Source organism: Eleginops maclovinus, chromosome 4 (assembly GCF_036324505.1).
Source record: "Eleginops maclovinus isolate JMC-PN-2008 ecotype Puerto Natales chromosome 4, JC_Emac_rtc_rv5, whole genome shotgun sequence".
NCBI lineage: Eukaryota > Metazoa > Chordata > Actinopteri > Perciformes > Eleginopidae > Eleginops > Eleginops maclovinus.
This window is the reverse complement of record NC_086352.1, coordinates 485894-510128: the sequence shown is the minus strand read 5'-3', so window position 1 is coordinate 510128 and position 24235 is coordinate 485894. Positions and strand designations below refer to the sequence as shown.

Genomic DNA, 24235 nt, shown 5'->3' with positions numbered 1-24235 from the left:
AAGAGGGGAAGGAAAAGGGGAGAAGGGAAGGAGGGGACAAAAGGGACAAAAAACAAGAGGGGGGACAGAGAGGAAGAGGGGGGAAGAGGGGCAGAGGGAAAAGGGGAAGAGGAAGAGAGGGACAGAGAGCAATAAGGACAGAGAGGAAAAAAGGGGGGCAGAAAAGGGCGGTAACTTGGAAACGGGGCCTCTCTTTAAATGTCGCTTTACCTGATGTGCCCTGTTCCTTGTCTTGCAGGGATTTGTTCATTAACCGGGGCTTGGGGGGTGGCAACCCGTGGTTCTTTTCAAGGAGACTGGCATCATCGCCCCCTTTATAACCTCCCCCCCCCAGAAAACCTGTTTTCCCTGAACCTTTTTGCCCCCAGGGGGATACGAACGGCCCCTTTCGGGGGGGAACCAGGGGGGGTCCAGCCCAGTAACCAGCAGGGATACAACCCGGTAACACTCACGATACACAACCGGTAACACTCACTGATACACAACCCGGGGTATAAAAAATTTAAAAACATAACAAACACTTACTGGTACAAAGGGGGGACTGGGGGGGGGGTACTCTTTTGGTTGTACTCATACTGGTACTCGGTTTTCGCATACTGTTACCCGGTTGACCCTTGGAAGGAAGTACTGTGTACCTTTAGGTTGTAAAAGGGGGATACTGTGTTCAGGGTTTTGTTGTGGTTAGCAGGGGCAGAGTATGGGCAGGGGTTTCCCGCAGGGGCGCCGACCTCCTTCCCAACCAAGGAGCGGAAAGGAAGCAGGTGAGCCCTAATTAACTCACTAAAAGCAACTCATTTCAATTAATCCTAACGGGTAACCACAACTAATTAACTCACAAAACCCTTAACTAATTAACTCACTAACTGACTAAAACAACCCCTAACAAAACCCAACCTTTAAAAATTAACTCACTAACGACTAACTGCTAACTCTTAAATCCTAACTAAAAAAACCACAACTCATAACTAATTAACTCCAACTGACAACTATTAACTTTATCCCTCAAAATTTTAAAACCCGTTGGAAATTCCACCTTTAATCACCTTCTGGTAAAAAAGCACTTCTCCCAGCTTTAATCAAATGTGTATTTAAAAAAGCATTTTAAAAAATCAGGGCCCCTGGAGGCCCAAAAACCGCACCACCATTTACAAGACCCCCCGATCAAACTTTAGACCAGGTTCTTAAAGGAAGAGGAGGGGGAAAAGCCAATCAGTTCCACATTCTAAAAGTAAAAAGAACATCTGGCCAGGGGCAAACTGCAACAACCAAGCAATTTACATTAAGATGCGAAACACAGGACATAAAGGGGCGCTTTTTTATCAGGGAACATCTGGAGGTCTTTTGTGTTTTCGGAAATCACCACTCTTTTTATTGAAGGTGTTTTCTAAAGCCCGGGGGAAAGACAGCCTAATTTAAATATGGGAAAACAAACCTTTTATTTGTTTCCCAAAAAAACAAACACAAAAAGTCCACAATTTGATTATATTTTTATCATACCTGATTGAAACAAAAAGGGCAAAAGAGACTCCAAAAAAATTACCCCCTGGCCATTTTAAATCCATACCACCCTGTCTGCCACAAATGACAACAACCCCTCAAATATTCTTTACTAGGGTTTGGGACAGGTTCCTGGGGGAATTTTTGGGCCCCTTTTCCATTGCAAATTGTTCCAGTGGGCCAAAAAAGGGGGGTTTCCGGCGGGGATTCATTTTGGGGACCCCCCACAAATTTTCAATAGGGGTTGAGGGGCTCCTTTGTGCGCGACCCCAGACCTTTTATTTTGGACCTTTAAATGTTGGACCAATTTTGATGATCTTTGGGGCTTTTTCTTGTTGGGAAAACTCAGCGACAACCCCAAAGCTAGACACAGCAATTTTCAAATATCCCTCAAAATTTTTTCTTGTGCCCTGCCCCGAACAAGGGCCCCCCTGCCCGAGGCTGAAAACAAACCTCACCATGAGCTCCCCCACCAGTTTAACGTGGGGAAATTGTTTTAGGGTGAAATTCTCCCCTTTCTTCGCCAGACATAAGCAACATCCATGTGCCCAAACAGTTCCAGTTTAGTCTCATCAGACCAAAGCACAGACTTCCAAAACTCATCTTTACCTTTCAAATGTTCATGGACAAACCTCATTCTGGCTTTGATGTGCTGCTCTTTGAGTAAAGGGGTTTTTCTGGGACGATGGCCCTGAAGCCCACCACGATGGAGAGCCCTCACAACTGTGTTCCTTGAAAACATCAACTCCAGAAGAGGCCAGGTCAGCAACAATCACCTTGGCAGATGTCCGGGGCTTCTTGCTGACATCTCTGACCATTTTCCTCTCTAGAGTTCTTGAAATCTTGCGCTTACGACCACACCCAGGTTTGTTTCTTGCAGAATTTGTCTCCTTGTACTTGGCTATGATGCAACGTACAGCGGTTCTAGACACTGTGAAACACTTGGAAATGGCAGTATAGCCTTCCCCCCATCATGAGCTTCCACTATCTTCTGTCTGAGCTCAAGACTTCCCTTTGTCTTTGGCATGGTGAGTAAAAGCCGTCCCTCTCAATGAGCTAAGGTGCCCTGTTCTTTGGAGTCCTTTTATGCTGATTGAATGCTCAGGTGTTGTTAAGAAGCCAATTGACTGCACAGGTGTGGTTTGGAAGCTGGTTGGTTAATTAGGTGTGTTTTGAAAGCAAAAATTAACATGGGGGGGGGTAATATTATTGACCACCCCATTTTTCACTATATTTGATATAAAGCAAGCCTAAAAATGTATCTTATATTCCAAAATGTACCAAAAGCTCCTAAATAGCACCGGTGAATATTTGGTTATATCAAGTTTTATCAACGCTGCAAACATTGGGAAGAATTTTAGGAAAATGTTCCATAATTCCTGAGGGGCTAATGATTTTGGCCTCAACTGTATATATAATTAAATAAGACTCATGATACATTTCTATGATACTCATTAACTCATTAGCTCACTAACTCACTAACTCACTAACTCATTAACTCATTAACTCATTAACTAATTAACTCAATAACTCAATAACTCATTAACTCATTAGCTCACTAACTCACTAACTCACTAACTCATTAACTCATTAACTCATTAACTAATTAACTCAATAACTCAATAACTCATTAACTCATTAGCTCACTAACTCACTAACTCACTAACTCATTAACTCATTAGCTCATTAACTAATTAACTCAATAACTCAATAACTCATTAACTCATTAGCTCACTAACTCACTAACTCACTAACTCATTAACTCATTAACTCATTAACTAATTAACTCAATAACTCAATAACTCATTAACTCATTAGCTCACTAACTCACTAACTCACTAACTCATTAACTCATTAACTCATTAACTATTAACTCAATAACTCAATAACTCATAACTCATTAGCTCACTAACTCACTAACTCAATAACTCATTAAGTCATTAAGTCATTAACTCACTAACTCATTAAGTCATTAACTAATTAACTCATTAACTAATTAACTCACTAACTCATTAACTCATTAACTCATTAACTCACTAACTCATTAAGTCATTAAGTCATTAACTCACTAACTCACTAACTCATTAACTCATGAACTAATTAACTCACTAACTCACTAACTCATTAACTAATTAACTCACTAACTCATTAACTAATTAACTCACTAACTCATTAACTCATTAAGTCATTAAGTCATTAACTCACTACTCACTAACTCACTAACTCACTAACTCATTAACTAATTAACTCACTAACTCACTAACTCATTAACTAATTAACTCACTAACTCACTAACTCATTAACTAATTAACTCACTAACTCACTAACTCATTAACTCATTAACTCACTAACTCACTAACTCACTAACTCACTAACTCACTAACTCATTAACTCATTAACTCATAACTCCTAACTCATTAACTCATTAACTCACTAACTCACTAACTCATTAAGTCATTAAGTCATTAACTCACTAACTCATTAAGTCATTAAGTCATTAACTCATTAACTAATTAACTCACTAACTCACTAACTCATTAAGTCATTAACTCACTAACTCACTAACTCATTAACTCATTAACTAATTAACTCACTAACTCACTAACTCACTAACTCATTAACTCATTAACTCCCTAACTCATTAACTCATTAACTCATTACTCATTAACTCATTAACTCACTAACTCATTAACTCATTAACTCATTAACTCATTAACTCATTAACTCACTAACTCATTAACTCATTAACTAATTAACTCACTAACTCATTAAGTCATTAAGTCATTAACTCACTAACTCACTAACTCACTAACTCACTACTCACTAACTCATTAACTCATTAACTCCCTAACTCAGTAACTCATTAACTCATTAACTAATTAACTCACTAACTCATTAATTCATTAAGTCATTAACTCACTAACTCACTAACTCATTAACTCATTAACTCATTAACTAATTAACTCACTAACTCATTAACTCATTAAGTCATTAACTCACTAACTCACTAACTCATTAACTCATTAAGTCATTAACTCACTAACTCATTAACTAATTAACTCACTAATTCATTAACTAATTAACTCACTAACTCACTAACTCAATAACTCATTAACTCATTAAGTCATTAAGTCATTAACTCACTAACTCACTAACTCATTAACTCATTAACTAATTAACTCACTAATTCATTAACTAATTAACTCACTAACTCACTAACTCAATAACTCATTAACTCATTAAGTCATTAAGTCATTAACTCACTAACTCACTAACTCATTAACTCATTAACTAATTAACTCACTAACTCACTAACTCAATAACTCATTAAGTCATTGAGTCATTAACTCACTAACTCACTAACACATTAACTCATTAACTAATTAACTCACTAACTCATTAACACATTAACTCATTAACTAATTAACTCACTAACTCATTAATTCATTAACTAATTAACTCACTAACTCACTAACTCATTAACTCATTAACTCATTAACTCATTTACTCATTTACTCACTAACTCACTAACTCATTTACTCATTTACTCATTAACTCACTAAGTCATTAACTCATTAACTCATTTACTCACTAACTCATTTACTCATTAACTCATTTACTCACTAACTCATTAACTCACTAACTCACTAACTCATTAACTCATTTACTCACTAACTCATTAACTCATTACTCACTAACTCACTAACTCATTAACTCATTAACTCATTAACTCATTAACTCACTAACTCACTAACTCATTTACTCACTAACTCATTAACTCACTAACTCACTAACTCATTAACTCATTAACTCACTAACTCACTAACTCATTTACTCATTAACTCATTTACTCACTAACTCATTAACTCACTAACTCACTAACTCATTAACTCATTTACTCACTAACTCAATAACTCACTAACTCACTAACTCATTTACTCATTAACTCATTTACTCACTAACTCATTAACTCATTAACTCACTAACTCACTAACTCATTAACTCACTAACTCACTAACTCATTAACTCATTTACTCACTAACTCATTAACTCACTAACTCATTAACTCATTAACTCACTAACTCATTAACTCATTTACTCACTAACTCATTAACTCACTAACTCACTAACTCATTAACTCATTTACTCACTAACTCATTAACTCATTAACTCATTTACTCATTAACTCATTAACTCACTAACTCACTAACTCATTTCCTCATTTACTCACTAACTCACTAACTCACTAACTCATTTACTCACTAACTCATTAACTCATTTACTCACTAACTCATTACTCACTAACTCATTAATCATTTACACACTAACATAACTCACTAACTCACTAACTCATTAACTCATTAACTCACTAACTCATTACTCATTAACTCATTTACTCATTAACTCATTAACTCACTAACTCACTAACTCATTAACTCATTTACTCACTAACTCACTACCACTAACTCACTTTACTCACTAACTCATTAACTCACTAACTCACTAACTCATTAACTCATTTACTCATAACTCATTAATCCTAACTCACTAACTCATTAACTCATTAACTCACTAACTCACTAACTCACTAAACTCATTAACTCATTCAACTCATAACTCACTAACTCATAACTCATTAACCATAACTCACTAACTCATTAACTCATTTACTCACTAAATCCACCTCTAACTCATTACTCACTAACTCATTAACTCATTAACTCACTAACTCATAACATATAACTAACTCATATAAACTCATTAACTCATTAACTCATTTAATTCACACTAACTCATTAACTCATTTACTCACTAACTCCACTAACTCATTAACTCATTAACTCACTAACTCATTTACTCACTAACTCACTAACTCATTAACTCTTAACTCACTAACTCATTTACTCACTAACTCACTAACTCATTAACTCATTAACTCATTTACTCATTAACTCACTAACTCATTTACTCACTAACTCACTAACTCATTAACTCATTCACTCACTAACTCATTAACTCATTTACCTCACTAACTCACTAACTCATTAACTCATTAACTCACTAACTCATTTACTCACCTAACTCACTAACTCACTAACTCATTAACTCATTAACTCACTAACTCATTTACTCACTAACTCACTAACTCATTAACTCATTTACTCACTAACTCATTAACTCATTAACTCACTAACTCATTTACTCACTAACTCACTAACTCACTAACTCACTAACTCATTTACTCACTAACTCATTACTCACTAACTCATTTACTCATTAACTCATTAACTCATTTACTCACTAACTCACTAACTCATTAACTCATTAACTCACTAACTCATTTACTCACTAACTCATTTACTCATTAACTCATTAACTCATTTACTCATTAACTCACTAACTCATTTACTCACTAACTCACTAACTCATTAAGTCATTAACTCATTAACTCATTAACTCACTAACTCATTAAGTCATTAACTCACTAACTCATTTACTCATTTACTCATTAACTCATTAACTCATTAACTCATTAACTCATTAACTCACTAACTCATTAAGTCATTAACTCATTAACTCACTAACTCATTTACTCATTAACTCATTTACTCATTTACTCACTAACTCATTAACTCACTAACTCATTAACTCATTTACTCATTAACTCATTAACTCATTTACTCACTAACTCATTAACTCACTAACTCACTAACTCATTAACTCATTTACTCACTAACTCATTTACTCACTAACTCATTAACTCATTTACTCACTAACTCATTAACTCATTTACTCACTAACTCATTAACTCATTTACTCACTAACTCATTAACTCACTAACTCACTAACTCACTAACTCATTTACTCATTAACTCATTTACTCATTTACTCACTAACTCATTAACTCACTAACTCACTAACTCACTAACTCATTAACTCATTTACTCATTAACTCATTAACTCATTTACTCACTAACTCATTAACTCACTAACTCACTAACTCACTAACTCATTACTCATTTACTCATTAACTCATTAACTCATTTACTCACTAACTCATTAACTCACTAACTCACTAACTCATTAACTCATTTACTCATTTACTCATTTACTCATTAACTCATTAACTCATTAACTCATTAACTCATTAACTCATTAACTCACTAACTCACTAACTCATTAACTCATTTACTCATTTACTCATTTACTCATTTACTCACTAACTCATTAACTCATTAACTCATTTACTCATTAACTCATTAACTCATTTACTCTTTCTCTGACAACGTGTTTCCCTTTTCCTTCACAGAAATCGTCGGAGTGAATCCACAGTGGGTCGCCTGCAACCTACCCACAATGCACCACTCCTGTCTGTCTGTTACCGGGGGGGCGGGGTTTGAAGGGGGGCGGGGTTAGATGTCCACGATAATGAATCGATGTGTAAATTATAAAAATAATTATAAATTATAAATCCACGACTTGAACAAAGCTGACGATAAAGATATTAACGTGTGTGTGTGTGTGTGTGTGTGTGTGTGTGTGTGTGTGTGTGTGTGTGTGTGTGTTTATCACTAACAGAACATATATAGACCAGCTGTTCCATGTTTCTATTAGCCAATGACCTGCCCCCTCCCTCTGTATGCCACCCCGGAGCAGTGCGGCCGTTCTGATGACATCACCTACCAGCTGTTCCGTTTGTCTTGCTGCATGTAAATATCAACACGGGAAGTGATGTCACTCAGGCGGTCTCCCTGGTGTCGCTGGATCCTGAATGCCGACAGTCTCACTGTTACCAAGACAAACGCCCGCCTGGAAATCTTTAGAGATGTGATGGTTTATTATAAAGAGTCTGCAGTCTGAACCTGTCCCGGGGAACGTGAGATATCAAAGCCTCATTAACGCATGTATTTATAACATGACCACTGATGATGTCACTTAAATGATTTAGAATCTTCGGACGGGCGTTTGTGTCCGCCCCCCCTCGGCTCTCAGCCAATCAGCAGCAGCTGTCAGCTGTCTCTTTTACTTAAAAGTATCCGGGTCTGAAAAACAGCGCGATGCTTCTTTGTTAGTTTTTCTGGGAAAGTGAAGTTTGTTCCTCCGCTTGGTGCCGTGTTTCCTGCTCGTGTTGTAGCTCCTGTACAGGTGTGTGTGTGTGTGTGTGTGTGTGTGTGTGTGTGTGTGTGTGTGTGTGTGTGTGTGTGTGTGTGTGTGTGTGTGTCACTCTTCTTCTGTTTTTATCTGCCGTTCTTCTTCGTGACTCTCTTCCTCTGTGATATGACTTCCTGTGTGATGCATCAGTAACCATGGTGATGGTGATGACAGTGACATTGATGATTTGTGTGTGTGTGTTTGTGTGTGTGACTTGTTGCTATGGAGACGCCCCCTGCTGTGTTAAATCAATGGAACGTTTAAATAAACTACAAAGTGTACGAGTCTGATCACTGAAGATATCAAACATGTTACAAACACTCCACAAACTGAAACCACTTATGACTGCAAAAGGGAAATTCTGATAGAGAGAGAGAGAGAGAGAGCAGTTACAGAGCGAGAGAGAGAGAGAGCAGTTACAGAGCGAGAGAGAGAGAGAGCAGTTACAGAGCGAGAGAGAGAGAGCAGTTACAGAGCGAGAGAGAGAGAGAGCAGTAACAGAGCGAGAGAGAGAGAGAGAGCAGTAACAGAGCAACAGAGAGAGAGACAGAGAGAGAGCAGTAACAGAGTAACAGAGAGAGAGAGAGAGAGCAGTAACAGAGCAACGAGAGATGAGAGAGAGAGCGAGTAACAGAGCAACAGAGAGAGAGAGAGAGAGCAGTAACAGAGTAACAGTGAACAGAGAGAGAGAGAGAGCAGTAACAGAGCAACAGAGAAGAAAAGGGGAGCGTAACAGAATTTTAAAAATAACACCCAAAGGTTTTTAATAATGACTTGACCAAAATTTAAAAATCCCTGAAAGGGAATTTTTGGGCCCCGGCTGGGAGGCCCGCTTGTTTTCTGTGGTGGTTTTGGTTTGGTGTTGGGGTTTTTTGTTTGTTTTGTGGGGGTTGCCCTCCCGGGGGTAAAGCCCTTCCCCTCGGACTCTTTCCTCAAAAAAGACTCTGGGGCCCACACGGTTAGGGCTGTAGAGGGTTTTTTTTTGGTTAAAATCCCCCCCAGGAAAAAACCCCCCTCGGGTTTTAAGGGAGTTTTTTTAAAAAAAATTAAACCTTTAGACCCACAGGGGAAAAATAAAATAAAACTTTTTTTATTCTCAAAAAATTTTTTTAAAAGGGGAAAACCCTAACAGGCAGGAAAGGGGGAATTGGCAAAGAGAAGAACCCCCCCCAAGGGGCATTTAGGGAAAAAAGCCCTCCCAAAAAGCCCCCGGGGCCCCAAGAGAAAGGGGAGGGAGAAACGAAAATTTAGAATTTTACAAGAAAAAAAGAGGCCCGGATTTAAACCCCTTTAAAAGGGGGCCCGTTTAGCCCCCCAAAGAGGAAGTGTTAAAAGCTAAAGAAAGAAAAAGGAAAGGAGGGGGAAAAGCAAAAAAGATTAAAGACCCGCATTTTTCCCGCCAAAGAGGGGGGTTTTGGGGAAAAAGTAAGTCCCAAGGCCGGGGAGAGGGGGGAGCAGGTCAAAAACACGTGTAAAAAAAAAAAGAAGCCCCTCCCGCCCGGGAAAGGGTTTTACCCGGAGGAAACCTACCCCCCCCGGGGAAAACTTTATAAAAGCCCCGAGATTGGGGAGAGGGAAGGTCCCCGGGGTGGGGGGACCGGACCGCTTAACAGGGGGGAGGTTTTTTTGGCAACCCCGAAACGGAAAAGAGAAACCCCCCAAAGACCCCCTTTCCAAAAACAAAACCCCCCCCCCGGGAGGGCCCCACGCCCGAGGGGAGAGGAAACCCGGGGGGGAAAAAGCGGCCCCCCCCCCCTCCCGAAAAAAAAGGGGCGTTCCCCGGGGGGGCCCCCCCCAAAAAAAAGCCCGGGGGGGAAAAACCGGGGGGGAAGCGGCGAAAAGGCCGGCCAAAAAAAAACGCCCCAAAAAAAAAAAAAAACGGGGGGGGGGCTGGCCCGGGGTCGCTAAAAAAAAAGGGGGCCCCAAAAGGGGGCCCCAAAAAACCGGGGGGCCAACCCCCCGGGGAAACCAAAAGACTGGGGGGACCCCGAAAAAAAAACCCCCGACCCCAAAACCGCAGGCGGGGGGAAACCCCGCCCGGGGGCCCCGGAAAAGGGGCCCCCGGAAAAAAGGCCGGGAAACCCGGGGGGGGGCCCGGGGGGGGGGAGGGGGAAAAAGCCCCGGAAAAAAAAACCCGCCCGGGCCGGAAGCGGGGCGGAGGGGACCCGGGGGCCGGCCGGGGACCCCGGGACCCCAAGGGGGCAGACGGGAAGGGGAGGGGGGGGCCCCCCGGGGGGGGCCCACCCCCCGGGGCAGGGGGGGACCCCGGGGGGGGGGGGGCAGGGGGGGGCCCGCCCGGAAAAGGGGGGCCCCCCCCCCCCCCCAGGGAGGCGGATCAGATTTTTGAGCTAACCCCAAAACACAAAGGACAGAGGACATAAAAAAAGGGGAAACGCAAACGAAAACAAGAAAAGGGTTTACCCTTCAGGAAAAATTTAAAAGCCCGGGGGGGTTTCCGGGGGAAAAAGAAAAAAAAACAACGGGGGGTTTAAAAGGGGGGTGGGGGGAGAAAAAAAGGGGCTCGGGTTAGAGGGGGAAAAAAAATAAAAAAAGGGAAAAAAAAAGAAAACAAACAAAGGGGGGACGGGGGCCCCGGGGGACGGCCCAAAAAAATTTAAAAAAAAACTGGGGGCCGGGGGGGGAAAAAGAAAAACGGGGGGGGGGAAAAAGGGAAAAAAAAAAAAATCTTTTTTTTTCCCCGGGGGAAAAATGGGGGGGGGAAAAAAAAAAAAAAAAAAAGGGGGTGGGGGGGGAAAAAACGGGGGGTTTGGGTTTTTTTGCCACCCCCGGGTTTTTTCCCCTTTTAAACCACCCAAAAAAAAAATCCCGTCCCCCCCCAAAAAAAAACCAAAAAAATTTTCTTCTGAAGAAAAAAAGGGGGGAAAAGTTAGGAGGCATTTAGGGGGGAAAAAACCCCCGGGGGAAAAATTAAATTTTAAAAAAACCAAAAAAGCCTTTTGGGGGAAAAAGGTTTTAGCGTGGGGGTCCCTTTAAGAAGTGAAAGCACGGGGGAGAAAAACCAAGGGCTTAAAAGGGAAAAAATACCCCCCCCCCCCCCCCCCCCCCCCCCCCCCAAAAAAACCCCCCCTTTTCCCCCCCCCCCCCCCCTTTTTTTTTTTAAAACCCCCCCAACCCCCCCTTTTCCCCCCCCCCCCCCCCCCAAAAAAAAAAAAATTCCCCCCCCCCCCCCCCCTCCAAAAAACCCCAAAAAAAAAAACCCCCCCCCCCCCCCCCAAAAAAAAAAAAAACCCCCCCAAACCCCCAAAAAAAAAAAAAAAAACCCGAAAAAAAAAAAAAAAAAAAACAAACCCCAAAAAAAAAACCCAAAAAACAAAAAAAAAAAGAACCCCAAAAAAAAACCCCCGGGAAAAAAAAAAAAAAAAAAAAACCCAAAAAAAAAAAAAAAACAAAAAAAAAAAAAAAAAAAAAAAAAAAAACCCAAAAAACCCAACAAAAAAAAAAAAAAAATTAGACCCCCCCGGGGTTTTTTCGCGGGGGTTTTAAAAGATCCCCCCCCCTTTTTCGGTTGGTCTGTAGGGAGGGGGGCCCCCCCGGGGGCCACCGGTGACCCCGGTTTAAAATTTTTTGAAAAGAAAAACACCGGGGCAGGTCTAAATTTAAAAATCGGGCTTTTTTTTTTAACAAAAAACTTTCACATTGAGTCAGGCCAAAGTTTCTAAAAGGGGTCTTTTCTTTTGGTTTTAACCTTGAAAAAGAAATCCTTTGGGCGGTCGTTTTTCCAAAAAACGGGGGGGGTTTCACCGGGTCCGACCCAAGTTTGAGGGCGATTTTCAGGGGGGGGGGCCACAACCCCAGCCATTTTTTCCCGTGTAGGTTTTTTCCTTTTTCCAGGGGGCCTTTTTAAAAAGACCTTTTCCCCCCCCCCACCCCCAAAAGGTCCGGGGGGCCACCCCGGGGACAGAAAAGGGACTTCCCCTTCCTTTTCCCGGAAAAAGCCCCCACTTGAAAAGCCCTTGAAAGGTGGGGAGGGGTAAAGGGGAATTTCCTTTTTTCTTGGAAAACCCACAAAAGCCGGAGCCCCAAGGCCCCGACAAAGCCAGACGGGCCCCACCAGGCAGCCCCAAAGTCGGGTTCGGCGAAACGGGCCTTACCAGCCCCGTTCCTCGGAACCGCCAGCCCCTTTCCCCCTTGGGGGCAAAAAAAAACCAATCGGGGCCCCTCCGGGGCCCAAAAGAAATCCCCATAGGCCCCAAAATAAGCGGTTTCACGGGCGAAAAAGGTGGGGAGAAAAGTGGGGGCACAAGGTTAAAAATCAAAATTTTAAAAAGTTTTGGAAGGGCCATTTCCCACTTCTTTAATGGGCCCTTCCACCTTTCACCCCCCGCCCCAGTTTTGTAAACAAAAGGTCTCGTCCCCGAGAAAAAACCCCCCAGGTACTTAAACCCCTCCCTCTTTCCCAAAACAGGTTAAAAACTGCCCATGAAAGTGGCCTGCCCCTATGCTGGGGCCTTTACTCTTCCCCAGTTTATAGCAAAAGAAAAACTTGAAAAACCACCACGTATTGTTAAGCTTGAACCCGTTAAAGTTTTTAAAAACCCCATTACATCGCCGCAACGCAGCTTTTTAGAAGTGATCGACCCGGAAAAGTAAACCCATGTAGTTTGGACCCTAAGGTTGTGTAGGAGAGGCTCTATGGCCAGGGAGTACAGCATCCCAGACAAAGAGCAGCCCTGTCTGACTCCTCTCTCGGCTTTAAAAGGAGCACCCAAACTACCGTTAATCTTCAGTACACTCTCAATGTCTCTGTACCTGGATCTTGGCTATCAGACCAGAGCTGAACCCAAATGCCTCCAGCGTCTGCCACAAGTACTGGTGCTCAACTCAGTCAAAAGCCTTTTCTTGGTCCAGAGAAATCAGACCAAGCTCACAGCCCAATGAACCGGAGAGGTCCAAAACATCTGGAATCAGAGTAACGTTGTCAGTTATCAACCTGCTGGGTACACAGTATGTCTGGTCTACATGAATGACATGCTCCATCACTCTCCTCAGCCTCGTCGCCAACACTTTGGAGAGCGGTTTGTAGTCGGTACAGAGAAGGGATACAGGACGCCAGTTCCCAAGCTCCTGCAGGTCTCCTTTCTTGGGGAGGAGAGTGAGTACCGCCCTCCTGCAGCTCAGAGGCAACCTCCCCTTACTGAGACTGTCCCTGAGGACACCCAGCAGGTCATCACCCATAACAGGCCAGAAAACCTTATAGAAGTCTGCAGGCAGGCCGTCTATGCAAGGAGCCTTCCCACTCTGCATGCTCTGCAGGGCCTCCTGCAGCTCCTGGGTCCAGGTCTGCGCTGTCCCCCTCAGGCCTCACTGTCACTGTCCTGTGGCTGAGAGGAACACAGCGACTCTGTCTTCAAAGCCTTTTTTGTTTGGGCCCCGTTGTTTTTGCACACCTCAACACTTTTTATTTTAATCGGTAATTTGAGCAAATCCTCATCCATGATGAGTTCCTCCAAAACAGATTCAGCCACCCTGGCTGCGGTGTGCCCACTGTCCCCGAGTGAGTTACTGAGTGAAGCGGCAGCCGGACCCGCCGCCGGAGCAGCGGCAGCCAGAGCCGCCGCCGGCCCGTCACCTGCTCCCCCAGGGCACGCGCGGATCAGATGTCCCTGAGCTCCACATCCAAAACATCTCAGCGTATCAGACGTGACATGAACAGTGTAGGCGAAATCGTCAATACGAAAACTAAGAACCAAGTTGAGTTCCCCCTCATCCTCCTTTAGGATCATAAGCACCTGTCTCCTGAAAGAAACCACGTGCTTAAGGTGCGGAGACTTGCAGCCGAGGGGGATCATTTTTATCGGAGACACAAGCTGCCCGTGCCGAGCCAACTCTCTCTCCAACAACTCGTTCCGCAGAAACGGGGGTGCATTCGATATTACCACTTTTTTCGCGGGAGTGGCAAGGGGTAGCACGGGTAGCAGCGTCCCTTTAACCACTATCCCGCTCTCCACCAGCTGGTTAGCTGAATGACCACAGCACGGTTAGATAGATAGATAGATATCTAGTCCTCCCAGCTGCAGGTGGAGAGGGGGGGGTGTTATCCATGATGGACAGCAGTCTGTTCAGAGTCCTCCTCTCCACCACAGCCTCTAAGGGTCCAGTTTGATGCGATGACAGAGCCAGCTTTCCTGATCAGTTTATGGATTCTGCTGGTGTCACCGGCTCTGATGCTGCCCCCCCCCCCACCCCCAGCAGCAAAGAAGAGAGCATAGCAACAACAGACTAGAAGATCTCCAACATCTTGCTGCACACGATGAAGGATCTCAGCCTCCTCAGGAAATAGAGTCGGCTCATCCCCTTCTTGTACACAGCGTCAGTGTTGGCCCTCCAGTTCAGTCCGTTGTCGAGGTGCACTCCCAGGTACTTGTAGTCCCCCACCACAGCCACATCCTCTCCCAGAATGCACAGGGGCAGTGGAGACGTCCTCTTCCTCCTGAAGTCAATGACCCTCTCTCTGGTCTTGGCCACATTTAGAAGCAGATGGTTTCTTCCAGTCCACAAAACCCTCCACCAGCGCTCTGTACTCCTCCCCCGTCCATCCCTTAAACACCCTACCACTGCAGGGTCATCAGAGTGCTCCTGCAGGTCGCATGACTCTGAGCTGTATGAGAGTCAGTGGTGTGTAAGGTGAACAGGAAGGGAGACAGCACAGTCCCCTGAGGGGCTCCTGTACTACCAACCACCACCTCAGACAGGACACTGCCCAGCCGCACACACTGTGGCCTGTCTGTGAGGTAGCTGGTGATCCAGGAGATGGTGGACCCTCATAGCCTGCAGGTGGTCCCTCAGGAGCCGGGGCTGGATGGTGTTGAATGCACTGGAGAAATCAGAGAGGGTGATTCTCACAGTGCACCCCGACCCCTCCAGGTATGAGTGAGCACGCTGCAGCTGGTAGATAATGGCATCGTCCACCCCAGGTGAGGCAGAGGGTCTAGAAATGATTTCATCTGCGGTCTGAGATGGGACAGGACCAGTCGCTCCATCACATGAGATGGGAGAGCTACTGGCCGATAGTCATTGAGTCCAGAGTCGTCTTTTTAGGGACAGGAACAACGCAGGACGTCTTCCACTGCACCGGGATGGTCTGCAGGTGCAGGCTCAGGTTGAACAGGTGTGGTAGAGTTCAGGATAGTAAGCAGGGGTGATAGAGAGCAGTGGGGGGATGTTGAAGCCAGCGGTGGGGGGATGATGAAGCCAGCGGTGGGGGATGATGAAGCCAGCGGTGGGGGGATGATGAAGCCAGCGGTGGGGGGATGATGAAGCCAGTGGTGGGGGGATGATGAAGCCAGCGGTGGGGGGATGATGAAGCCAGCGGTGGGGGGATGATGAAGCCAGCGGTGGGGGGATGATGAAGCCAGTGGTGGGGGGATGATGAAGCCAGCGGTGGGGGGATGATGAAGCCAGTGGTGGGGGGATGATGAAGCCAGTGGTGGGGGGATGATGAAGCCAGCGGTGGGGGGATGATGAAACGAAGTGAAAATCTGAGAAAAAAATTGAATACGGAGAGAAAGGGTTAGGGATGCTCTTGTTGCTTTTAATCATACCATTAGAGATCAGAGATCAGATCATAGAGCCAGATCAAGTTAAGAAGTACCTCTCCAAACATACACTCTTCTGAGCCTAAGCTGATCTGACTCCACTGCGGTGGAAACAGGAAGAACGGGGGCTTATCGGGCACTAGCTCCGAACTGGCCTGGGAACTGCTTTGGTGGGAAAAAGGCACGGGAGAGGGGAATAGCGCCTCTCTCACTCCTCTCTCTCTCTCTCTCTTTCTCTCTCCTCCCTCTCCCTATTGTGTCCTCCCTACCCCTTTCCCTCTCCCTCCCTCTTTTTCTCTGTCTCCTCCCCCTCTCCTTCGTCATTCCTCCTCTTTCTCCCCCCTGTAATCAGTGAGTCAGTGTCTCAGTCAGTATGGCGTCTCTCAGCCTCCTGCTGCTCTGCTCCGCTCTGATCCACGCCGCTCAGGTGAGACACACACACACACACACATACACACACACACACACACACACACACACACACACACACACACACACACACACACACACACACAGAGGGGATGTTTACATGTCGTCTGTAATGTCAATCGTCTCGGTGCTGCAACGTCACCTGATGCAGGCTGATGTCGTTGCTGTTTACCATCATTGTGTGTGTGTGTGTGTGTGTGTGTGTGTGTGTGTGTGTGTGTGTGTGTGTGTGGTTGTGTGGGTGTGTATTTTCTTTCCATATGATATATTATTTATTGATGTATTGATCAAGTGAATCAGTACAGAGAGAAACAGGTTGTTTGTGTTCAGAGTGTGTGTATGTGTGTGTGTGTGTGTGTGTGTGTGTGTGTGTGTGTGTGTGTGTGTGTGTGTGTGTGTGTGTGTGTGTTAGTGTCTGCGTGAACATTTTATTCCATCACTATGGCGACGGGAGACTGTAACCCACGGCAACAGGATCTTATGTGAGCAGAGGTTACTGCAGGTCTCCTGATCAGTGTGTGTACATGTTTACCAGCCCTTGTGGGGACCAGTTTAAATGTATGATGCTGTGAGGAGTCTGTGTGTGTGTGTGTGTGTGTGTGTGTGTGTGTGTGTGTGTGTGTGTGTGTGTGTGTGTGTGTGTGTGTGTGTGTGTGTGTGTGTGTGTGTGTGTGTGTGTCTGCAGAGTCAGCATGAGGAGAGTGATTCTTCCTCACCTGTTCTCCTCTGAGATATTACGCTCATAAATCTGAGATCTGCTGAGTCAGTGTTGGTTCCTCCGATAAACAAAGTGAAGAGGAAATCAAATGATGAGTCATGATCCATCAGAGAGGCTGCAGACCAGATTATACGAAAACACTCTGCTAGCAATATCGCCAGAAGAGTGATATGAATCAACTTCTATATAAAACAGCATCATCAGTACGGTTTCTGTTCACCAATCACATGACATGTTGTTGTTGTTGTTGTTGTTGTTGTTGTTGTTGTATTGTTGTTGTTGTTGTACTCGTCTTATTCTTTTACAATAGATGAATATTTGTGTTTCTTCATCAAAGAGGATAGTCTACAGAGTGGTAAAAGACATTCAAAATTGCAAACAAAATCTCCACTGTAATCTGTATTCATTCCGGACTGAACTGGGAATGGATAAGATACCAACTGGAGTGAAACCTCCAGCTGTCGTGAACCAGCAGACTTAAAGCTGGACACATTCATTTAGGTTGATTGTGGGTTAGGGTCTGCTGCTGCTCCCAGGTAAAACGATTCAGTGCATAGATCAGTTTCAGCTTTGCTTCACAGACTCTGTTTTTATGTTTTAAAACTCATAGGTTTTACTTTACTACATCCTGCAGCCTTCTGAGTACTGATGCATGCAGAAGCTGGGATGCACTGCTAACACCCCTCGGCCTATAGCTGCTGTGCAAAGGATTGTGGGAGAGAATAACAGCAGCCCGCTGACTGCAGACCTGGATGCATCGTGGTGCTTTCGCATAGTGTTTTTGTAATTGGTAATTTGGTAGCATAGTAAACACTATGATCGTACTGTATTACGGTTTATAGAGCTGAAGGAAGGAGTCCTAAACCCTCACATGACTCAGCATCACTTCCTGCCGCCTGCTCTGGAGGTCAATGGGTTCCTGGATGTTTTTGGTTGTTATCCTGAAATCAGGTCTGAGGTTAAGACCTACGTGCACTACTGCACTACTAACCCTAACCCTAACCCTCACCCTAAATATTACTATATATATATATTAATATATATATATATGTATATATATATATATATTAATATATATATATATATTAATATATATATATATTAATATATATATATATATTAATATATATATATATATATTAATATATATATATATATATTTATATATATATATATTAATATATATATATATATATATATATATATATATATTAATATATATATTAATATATATATATATATATATATATTAATATATATATATATATATATAATATATATATATATATAATATATATATATTGACTTTGAACACCAGCTGAAGAGATTTAACGTTTAGTTCTACCACATCAAATCTGTCAGTAAAAACCCTCATGAATGCACAGTTACCTGACCTCTGACCTATCGTCTCAGGCTCTTCCTGTAGGCCACAGTGGGGGGCGTGGCCTGGACACCTCAATGGGCGGTGTCATGCGTCAGCGCCGGGACCTCCTGTTGCCTTATGAGGACCGAATGATGTCATATCCAGCCAATCAGGGAGGAGGCGAGGCCAGCAGTCTGTACTACCAATCAGACAACATGAGGGGGCGGGGCTTGGACCAGGCTCTGCAGCAATTGGTGGAGAGGGACCAGAGGCGGGAGCAGGAAGAGGAGCAGCGCACAGGTGAAGGCTAAAAATAAATGAGTGATTTATTTAAAAACATATTTTGACATTTTACTCACCATAATACAAATTCTATATGTATATGTTAGAAGTCATTTTCTATTATAATCAGGTTTTAAAGATTTAGATTGATCACGCTCCTGTGACTTTTTATTGGATTTGTTTATTTATTTATTTTCTTGTAATAAAACCATTATTTTAGACATCTTTACTAAACTATCAGCAGTTTTTGGGAGAAATAAAACCATGTAATTGAAATGCGTCCGCAGCCTACCTGTCCGCTCTGCTCCGCCTCCTGAGCGAGGCCGAGAGCGCGGGATTGGTCGGCCCTGGAGACCTGGAGGTGGTGGAGGAAGAGGAGGAGGGTCCACAGGGGGATTTCCAGGCCCCCCCCCCCTCCGACTACGATGAGACGGGGCTGAGGATGGGGAGGCCCTCGGCCGCCTGGTGGGGGGTCATGGAGCCTCAGCTGGCTCAGGCTCTGCTGGACAGGTAAAATCTCCGGAGCTCCAAAATAATTACAATGTTAAAGTTATTCATTTCGATTATTAGATTAGATTCAGCTTTTTATTCTTTGTAATTACCGGTCTTTAGCTGGTCAAATGTATAATAAACCGGTAAATTCAAAACCTGCCGGTCAAAATGTCCGGTAATAATGCTCATACAGCACTTAGGAAACGCAGGCTGTCCCTGGACATTTGTGTTTTGACAGCTACAGTACTGGTGCTGCGTCATGACGTCACCCCCCCCCCCCCCCCCCCCCCCCCACCATAGTGAATGTGTTCAGTCTGACCTGACGCTGGTTGGCATCACAACTCTGTTATGAAAGTTTGTCTGGAATAACACGGGTGATGTTAGCATCGCAGCAGAAGCTAATCTGACTACCTTGACTACTTGTTGCTATCGTATTGTGGCGTAAACAACAACAACAACAACAACAACAGCAGTGAAGAACCAGAGCTGAATTAGGCTCTAGCCTTCGGGGGGCGGGGAAAAAAACGTGTTAACATTATAGCTGCTTTTGTAACCTCTGTTATTGAAACATGACCGCTAAATTTCGAATTTGTCGGGTAAAATAAATTATTTCCGGACACTTGACCGGAAATACAAAATCCTAGCGGAAACCCTGATATATATACACACACGAGTCACAAGGACAGAAAGGCCCCTGAGTGTGAGGCGCTGTGGGTTGGACCCCATTACATCAAAGTTATTAATGATGATATCGTGATCAGTGATGTCGGCTACTCTAACCTGACCACTCTTTTTTCAGTAACGAGTAATCTAACGCGTTACTATCTCCAAACCGGTACTCGAGTAAAGATATTATCCAGGTCACTGCGTCACTGCTTCTCTCACCCTCCTCAGTAGGCCTACAGATCTATGTTTGCTTTCTTCTTGCGTCTCGGGGAGGGACGGCCATGTGACAATTAAGTCACGTTTTCAGCACGAGGACAATTCACGTGTAATACCACGCAGAGACACAAACAGTGGAGGGGGGAGAGAGGCGCGTGTTGTAGCTGGAGACACAGTCCCTCCTTTGAGTCTGAGTCAGCTACAGATGGCAGTATTAAGGCTCTCTCTGTGCTGGAGACAAAGTGCTGTCTAGCTTCAAACACTACGTCAAATCTGAAGAAGCATTTGGAGTCGCAGCACGGCACCGTCAGACTACAGAGCAGGACCCCCCCCCAGGTGGAGCGAGAGCTGCCACTAAAGCAGGAGGCCCCCCACCACCCAAACAACCAAAGCTGGACTTTGGTGCAAAACCAGTGAGTGTGTATGTGTGTGTGGGGGGGGGGGGGGTGAAGAAGTTGGTCGGGCAGTGTGATGGACTTTTTTTTTGAGGGGGGGGGTGTTGCCGGCAGCTGCTGAATGTAACTAATAAGGTAACTTGTAATCTAACTTAGTTACTTTGAAAATAAAGTAATCCGTAAAGTCACTAAGTAACTTTTTAAAGGAGTAATCAGTAATCAGATTACTTTTTCAAGGTAACTGTGGCAACAATGAACCTGAATAACAACGCTGTGGTTTCAGGATGGAGCCTCAGCTTGCGCAGGCTCTGCTGCAGGGATCCAGGCCAGAGCGCCCCCTGCAGGCGGGGCGGGGATCAGCAGGACACCAGGACGCTCTCAGGTGAACACTGCGCTGATGTTTATCTAATCAATAATCAGCAGTTTTATACAATGACTCCGCAGTTTGTATACAATGACTCCGCAGTTTGTATACAATGACTCCGCAGTTTGTATACAATGACTCCGCAGTTTGTATACAATGACTCCGCAGTTTGTATACAATGACTCCGCAGTTTTGTACAATGACTCAGCAGTTTGTATACAATGACTCAGCAGTTTGTATACAATGACTCAGCAGTTTTATACAATGACTCAGCAGTTTTATACAATGATTCAGCAGTTTGTATACAATGACTCCGCAGTTTTGTAAAATGACTCAGCAGTTTGTATACAATGACTCAGCAGTTTTATACAATGATTCAGCAGTTTTATACAATGACTCCGCAGTTTGTATACAATGACTCAGCAGTTTTATACAATGACTCAGCAGTTTGTATACAATGACTCAGCAGTTTGTATACAATGACTCCGCAGTTTGTATACAATGACTCCGCAGTTTGTATACAATGACTCAGCAGTTTTATATAATGACTCAGCAGTTTGTATACAATGACTCCACAGTTTTGTACAATGACTCAGCAGTTTGTATACAATGACTCCGCAGTTTGTATACAATGACTCCGCAGTTTGTATACAATGACTCAGCAGTTTTATACAATGACTCAGCAGTTTGTATACAATGACTCCAGCAGTTTTTACAATGACTCAGCAGTTTGTATACAATGACTCCGCAGTTTTATACAATGACTCCGCAGTTTGTATACAATGACTCGCAGTTTTATACAATGACTCCGCAGTTTGTATACAATGACTCAGCAGTTTTATAAATGACTCAGCAGTTGAACAATGACTCACAGTTTGTAAATATACGCATTGTATACATACTCACTTGAAATAAATGCAATTACACATGAAATGTATCCACATTCTTTAAAACTCATATAAAAATCGTTTTTGAAAACCCCAATAAATGCCAAAACAATACCGGCAGCTTTTATATGCTATCCTTTGAAAATAAGAAAAGATTCTTCAATGGTCCGTCGTTGTGTATAAATCAACGCATTTGAACTAATCCCATGATACATGAACCCGCATTTGTTCTGCTCAGCAGTTTGTAATACAATGACTCCGCAGTTTGTATACAATGACTCCACAGTTTTGTACAATGACTCCGCAGTTTTTTTACAATGACTCAGCAGTTTTATATAATGACATAATGAAAAACATAATGTTGAATATACGTACTCATGAAATAAATGCAATTAAATGAAATGTATAAACATTACATTTAAAACTAATAAATAAATGTTTTTTGCAAAAAAATCCAAAACCAACGCTGCAGCTTTTATTTGCTATTCCTTTGAAATATAGAAAAGATTCTTCAATGGTTCAGTCTTTTGTGATATATCAACGCATTGCAATCTAATTACTGACTAATGTGAACCCGCTTCGTCTCCTCAGGCGTATGGTTGCTAGGTTACTGTCGAGCATCGGCCCTAGCGACGGGATCTCCGGACGCCGGGCGAGGCGGGATCTGTCTGCCGTCGCAGAGCCTGCTGGCCCCGCCCATAGGAGAGCCCGCCGTTCCCTTGACGACATGGCTCCCCCGTCTCCTAGTAACGACCCCCCCCTGCTCAGAGTGAAGCGCCTGGAGGAAGACGAGCCTCGCCCCCCCACCGGCCTGCAGAGGATGAAACGCATCGACTCCATGGCAACCAACGGCCTGGAAGAACTGCATCATGGGAGTCGTAGGCGCCGGAGGAGAGCCGTTCAGGACTACGATCCCCAGATACTGATCGATCAGATCCTGGAGTACATGAGGGAGTGAGAGGAGGAGGAGGAGGAGGAAGGGGGAGGGGGATGAGGAGGAAGAGGAGGAGGAAGATCTGTTATTTTAGTATTTTGCTGCTTTCAGTGAAAATGTCGTTTGTTGTTAAAATGTTCAGAAATGAAAAATGAAGAGATTAAATTCGTAAAATCTGTTATTTCTTCAAAAATATTCCTAGAAAGTTCCCAGATGTTTTGTGACAACATTATTATTTAACGACAGGCCAAAGAACAAACAACAAATCATTATTCTGAGAACCCATAACAATGAAAGAAAACTGGTTTCATGTGAATCCCAAATATTCAGTCTGCATAAAGACATTTAATATAACAATAAAAATAAACCAAAGACAGAGTGCTTTATAAAGAGGGATATGCTAGGCTAATAAACCTGTCATTTTAAAGAAACTCGTGGAACTAATCTAATAACTTTATTTCACACGTAATTAATTCACATGATTCGATTAGGACATTTTGAAGAGTCTTTAAGAACTACATTACCCACAATCCTCAGCCGTCAGTGGAAAATCCAAAAGATAATCACTTCAGATTTCAGTCCACAGTTCTTCAGAGATCGGCTTCCTGACAACAGAGTCTGAAGTTCTCTGATTGGTTGTTTGTGACAGCAATGCTCTCTGGGAGTTGTAGTTAGCCCTGCCCACTTCGATTCTCCGATATTAAAATCACTTGTAATAAGATTCATTTTAAAGAACACCTTCGCACTGACGCCATCTTTCAGTGTGAAAACCCCAACAGGTGATGGAGGGTGATGGTAACCGTGGTAACAACTCATCTGCTCTGTGATTGGTCCGTTAATGTTGCGTTCACGTACTTCAGCTTCACTGTGGTCACTCTGTAAAACTAAACTTTTATTTATCTCACTCTGAAATAAAGTCAATATCCACCACAACTGTGTCTTATTATCATTGAGCCTAAAACCTTGTTTTACCTACTCAGGTACATCAACAGGTAACGTCAGTCCCCTACACAGGTTACTAACTGAACCATCAACAGGTAGCTTCAGCTTAGTTGGTAACATCAATTAAACATGTATTTTTACATCAGAACTAAAACAGGTAACCTCCCCTGAATCAAAACTGAATAAAAGATATACTTTTTTGAAAAAGCTGCTCAGTCTCATATGATCAGGTGACTTCCTCAGGTATGTCTACAGGTGACTTCCTCAGGTATGTCTACAGGTGACTTCATCAGGTAATGTCTACAGGTGACATTATCAGGTAATGTCTACAGGTGACTTCAT

At 43.3% G+C, this 24235-nt stretch overlaps 1 protein-coding gene across 1 annotated transcript; it reads left to right on the top strand.

The window, feature by feature from the left end:
* The first annotated feature begins 726 nt into the window (after nt 1–726).
* Nucleotides 727–23884, top strand: pcsk1nl (proprotein convertase subtilisin/kexin type 1 inhibitor, like). The gene is made up of 7 exons (XM_063881635.1): nt 727–761; nt 7808–8374; nt 16558–16632; nt 18766–19015; nt 19285–19507; nt 21050–21148; nt 22609–23884. The coding sequence occupies exons 3-7, from the start codon at nt 16579–16581 to the stop codon at nt 22973–22975; spliced, it is 993 nt and encodes a 330-aa protein (XP_063737705.1). The 5' UTR covers nt 727–761; nt 7808–8374; nt 16558–16578; the 3' UTR covers nt 22976–23884.
* Nucleotides 23885–24235: the final 351 nt, after the last annotated feature.

Coding starts and splice junctions, on each gene's coding strand:
- pcsk1nl (XM_063881635.1), top strand. CDS start 16,579: ATGGCGTCTCTCAGCCTCCTGCTGCTCTGCTCCGCTCTGATCCACGCC. Junction 16,633..18,765: donor CTCTGATCCACGCCGCTCAG/GTGAGACACACA, acceptor CTATCGTCTCAG/GCTCTTCCTGTAGGCCACAG. Junction 19,508..21,049: donor GCTCAGGCTCTGCTGGACAG/GTAAAATCTCCG, acceptor CTGTGGTTTCAG/GATGGAGCCTCAGCTTGCGC.